General features: G+C 52.9%; 1 protein-coding gene across 2 annotated transcripts in view; it reads right to left on the minus strand.

Moving 5' to 3' along the window:
* The window catches only part of LOC107114301 (NF-kappa-B essential modulator-like), a 27,599-nt gene that overhangs the window by 19,183 nt on the left and 3,697 nt on the right, over positions 1-4,719 (minus strand). For both annotated transcript variants that reach the window (XM_015415747.1, XM_015415746.1), the window contains exons 3-5: positions 3,700-3,762; positions 1,175-1,265; positions 938-1,056 (exon numbers count right to left, since the gene is read on the minus strand). In XM_015415747.1, coding sequence (XP_015271233.1) covers positions 938-1,056; positions 1,175-1,265; positions 3,700-3,762 — 273 coding nt within the window. The remainder of the gene's footprint in view (positions 1-937; positions 1,057-1,174; positions 1,266-3,699; positions 3,763-4,719) is intronic.

The following is a 4,719-nucleotide window of genomic DNA, read 5'->3' on the forward strand; positions in this document are numbered from 1 at the left end:
TAACTCACAAAGCAGACTTTTGGCTCACACGACTCCACAGCTTAGAGGGAACATTGTTTGTAATATGTATGAATTTTAAGGCATTTTTGTATATCCTGAATTCTTGTTTTACTGTGTTTTCACTTTTAACGTAAGCCGCCCTGAGCTCGCTTCGGCGGGAAGGGCGGGATACAAATTGAATTAAATAAATACATTAATTAATAAATCACAGATACTTTGGAACTGCTCTCTCTCTCTCTCTCTCTCTCAAACTATGGGGTTCCTCCCAGTTTCAACCCCACCCCCACCCACCCCCTGTTAACATTCTAATGTTCAGTTAAGTCTGGCTGTAGATCAGATGCATCTAAGTGACAGGAGCTGACAGCTCTAAGTGTCTGAAGAGCTGGCTCTAACCGGTTCTGGCTGGTTCCTGGCAGAACTAATTAGCAATGACTCAGCATTGGTCCTGATTGGTCAATGCAAGTATAAGTACAGTGATGTAGAGTAACCCATCTTCTTGTGAATATCTGGTGTCTGCGTGAGCATTTTGTGGGTCTGTATAAAATATTGGTGAAGGCTTGGGTGAATAAACTGTAAATAGCTTTACACTAAGCCTTGAAGACTCAAGTCTTATTTGATACTCACACACCCATGCACACCCTGCAGTGGGCTAGCACCGCGTAACATCGACACCCCCATCGAGCTCCTGGACTCTTAATCCCCCCAACACACCCACAACGCAGTGTTCCCTCTAAGCTGAGTCAGTGTGAGCCAGCTCACAGTTCTTTAGCCTCCGGCTCACAGATTTTTGTCCCGGCTCAGGGAGGACGGGCCAAATTACCTGCTCCTAGCTTCAATGCCAGCGGCTCACCGAGTAGAATTTTTGCTCACAGGACTCCGCAGCTTAGAGGGAGCGCTGCCCACAAGCCCCCCCCGCCCTCCTGGAGCACCCCCTTACCTTTCCTCCAGCTCCTTCTTCTCCTGCGTGCTGGCCTCCAGGCGGCTCTGGCTCTCCCGCAGCTCCCCCAGCAGAGAGGTCACCTGGGCTTTCAGGGAGGCCTTGTCCTCCCCAACTTGCTGTAAAGGGGGGAAGCGTCACAGGTCAGGACCCTCAAAGCGAGGAAGGGGCAGGCGCCCGGCCCATTCTTCCTTCCCAGGCTCAGTGGGGGTGGGTGGCTGCGGCCACGACATTTACCTGCAGCTGCTGCTGGGTCTCTTGCTGCCGGGCAGCCAAGCGGGACAACTCCTCCTGGGCAGTCGCCAGCTGCTGACGAAGGGCTGCCTTCCTGGGGTGGGGAAAGACAGCGTGAGAGGCCAACGACGAGGTGCTGCCTGCCCTAAACCGCGCTGATGTCCTCGATAACATTTTACCGCTCCGGAGCCAGTCGTGGTACCCAGACTGTACGGTTTTTATTAGCCTGCTAAGTCATACTGAGCAACTTGCCCTCTCCACAACCCCCCCCCCCTTCCTGGACAGTGGTATTCCATCCTTTTTTTTAATCCTACACCAGAGGTCCCCATCCTATTTGAGCCTGAGGGCACCAACTGGAATTCTGACACGGCGGGGTGGGGGGAGCCACAACAGGGCTGCCGTCAAAGAACAGCCAGCCACAAAATGGCTGCTCTGGCTTACATTCATAAGAACATCGTCACAGCCCTGCGGGATCAGACCAGTGAGGGTCCATCTAGTCCAGCATCCCATCTCACACAGGGGCCAGCCAGTTCATCTGGAGGGCCAGCAACAGGGCAGGGAGGCCGAGGCCTTCCCCTGATAAAGAACACCAGAAGAGCCCAGCTGGGTCAAACCAGTGAGGGTTCCTCTAGTCCAGCATCCTGTCTCACAAAGAGGCCAACCAGTTCGTCTGGAGGGCCAGCAACAGGGCAGAGAGGCCGAGGCCTTCCCCTGATCAGAACATTAAGAAAAGCCATGCTGGATCAGACCAGGGAGGGTCCATCTAGTTGAGCATTCTGTCTTACACAGTGGCCAACTAGTTCCTCTGGAGGGCCAGCAACAGGGCAGAGAGGCCGAGGCCTTCCCCTGATAAGAACACCAGAAGAGCCCTGCTGGGTCAGACCAGTGGTCCATCTAGTCCAGCATCTCATCTCACACAGCAGCCAACCAGTTGGCCCATCGGTATATTTATTTTTTCAAATAATCCAAAGGGGCAACCAGTGTGCAGTAAAAGAAGAAATGGACGTTCCAGTAGCACCAGATCCACAAGGACACTGTCTTATATCTGGATAAGCCGCTCCCTGGAATCTATCCAGCAAAACAGCAGAGGTAAAAGCATGTACACATGAAACTGCCTTCCACTGAACGGAACCCCTGGGGCCATCCAAGTCAGTACTGTCCACTCAAACTGACAACAGTTCTCCGGGGTCTCAGGCAGAGGTCTAATCATATTATCTACTGCCTGGTCCTTTTAACTGGAGATGCAGGGGGTTGAACCTGGGACCTTCCGCATGCCAAGCAGAGGCTCTGCCACTGAGCGAGGGTCTCAGGTCAAGGTCTTTCTCATCACCTACCGCCTGGTCCTTTTAACTGGGGATGCCGGGGATTGGACCTGGGACCTTCTGCATGACAAGCAGAGGCTCTGCCACTGAGCCAGAGTCTCAGGTCAAGGTCTTTCTCATCACCTCCTGCCTGGTCCTTTTAACTGGAGATGCAGGGGGTTGAACCTTGGGCCTTCTGCATGCCAGGCAGAGGCTCTGCCACTGAGCCAGGGTCTCAGGTCAAGGTCTTTCCCATCACCTCCTGCCTGGTCCTTTGAACTGGAGGTGTCGGGGATTGAACCTGGAACCTTCTGCATGCCAAGCAGAGGCTCTGCCATTGAGCCAGGGTCTTGGGTCAAGGTCTTTCTCATCCCCTTCTGCCTGGTCCTTTTAACTGGAGATGCCAGGGATTGAACCTGGGACCTTCTGCATTCCAAGCAGAGGCTCTGCCAGGGAGCCGGGGTCTCAGGTCAAGATCTTTCTCATCACCTCCTGCCTGGTCCTTTTAACTGGGGATGCCGGGGACTGAACCTGGGACCTTCTGCATGCCAAGCAGAGGCTCTGCCACTGAGCCACGGCCCCTCCCCTCTAGCCAAAAAGAAAAGACCTTCAGTGTTCAGGGAGGATCAGCTGATAAAAGGACCGAAGTGTAGAGGGAGGTACAATAGCAAGAGAAGTAACGTGGCGCGTCTACACCTGCGGCCTCCAAATCTTTGCAAAGCCTGCAGGCCCCTCTGGGATTCTGACACAGCAGGGGGAGTGCAGTCACAGAACAGCTGCCTCGGCTTCCCTTCAGTCACACAGTGAAGTGTCTCGTGCAGTGCTGGTAGCTCCTGCCAAAGGAATGTTTTCAAAAAACCTGCGCAGCCAATCAAATCGCCAGTGGCCAATCAGCGCCCCTGTGGGCGGTGCTGTGGAGTCCGGTGAGCAAAAGTTCTACATGGCGAGCGACCGGCATTCAAGTTGCGAGCGAGCCATTTGGCTGCTGCATACAGTCGCCTGCTGTGGAGCCCTCCCTTCCTGAGCCGAGACAGAAATCTGTGAGCTGGAGGCGAAAAAACTGAGCTAGCTCACACTGACTCAGCTTAGAGGGAAGACTGCTTGCAATTGGTGCGGCCCGCTTTCTAAAAACACTTGGCAGGCATCAGGAAAGGTGTGGGTGGTCACCGTGTCGGGGGAAGCCAGCTCCATGAGCCCCAGCAAGGGGGCCTATCAGAATTCACTTACTCCTCCTCTGCCTCCTTCAGCTTCTGAGAAAGCTGCTCGGTCTGGTCCCCACCGGAGCTCTTTCTGCAAAGAGAGAACAAATGGTGGATCTGTAGAATGCCCTCCAAGTTGAGAGTCAGTTTGGTGTCGTGCTTAAGTACGTGGACTCTAATCTGGGAGAACCGGGTTTGATTCCCCCACTCCTCCACTTGCACCTAGCTGGATGGCCTTGGGCAAGCTGTAGTTCTGATAAGAGCTGTTCTTGACAAAAGAGCCATTTCTGTCAGAGCTCTCTCAGCCCCACCTGCCTAACAGGGTGTCCGTTGTGGGGAGGGGAAGGGAAAGGAGTTTGTAAGCCGCTCTGAGACACCTTCAGGTAGTTAAGGGCAGGGTATAAATCCAATCTCTTCTTCTTCTTTTACCTCGAGTGCCTGTTGTGGGGAGGGAAAGGGAAAGGAGCTTGTAAGCCGCTCTGAGACTCCTCTGGGTAGTTAAGGGCAGGGTATAAATCCAATCTCTTCTTCTTCTTCTTTTACCTCACAGGGTGTCTGTGGTGGGGAGGGGAAGGAGTTTGTAAGCTACTCTGACACACCTTTGGGTAGTGAAGGGCGGGGTATAAATCCAATCTCTTCTTCTTCTTCTTTTACCCCACAGGGTGTCTGTTGTGGGGAGGGGAAGGGAAAGGAGCTTGTAAGCCGCTCTGAGACACCTTTGGGTAGTTAAGGGCGGGGTATAAATCCAATCTCTTCTTCTTCTTCTTGGAAAACCTGTAGGCCAGGTCTCACTTTGCCACTTAGTCAGGCAAAGTGAAACATTTTCTCCACTACACCCCCCCCCAAAGAATCCCGTTTCTAAAAATGCACTGTGTCGTAACTTTAATTGGTAGCAGAATAGATGGCGGCAATATACCCAACTGAATGGTTTGGACTTTATTTTCAGGGAACTTTTTGTAGGAAATACATATACATAAAATGTTTCAGTAACGTCAAGGTGGGCTGCAACATGGGGATGGGGGTTTGTGGTTTCCCTGTAGTGGGTGCA

Source organism: Gekko japonicus, unplaced genomic scaffold, assembly GCF_001447785.1.
Source record: "Gekko japonicus isolate JY-2015 unplaced genomic scaffold, Gekko_japonicus_V1.1 scaffold5590, whole genome shotgun sequence".
NCBI classification, from domain to species: domain Eukaryota; kingdom Metazoa; phylum Chordata; class Lepidosauria; order Squamata; family Gekkonidae; genus Gekko; species Gekko japonicus.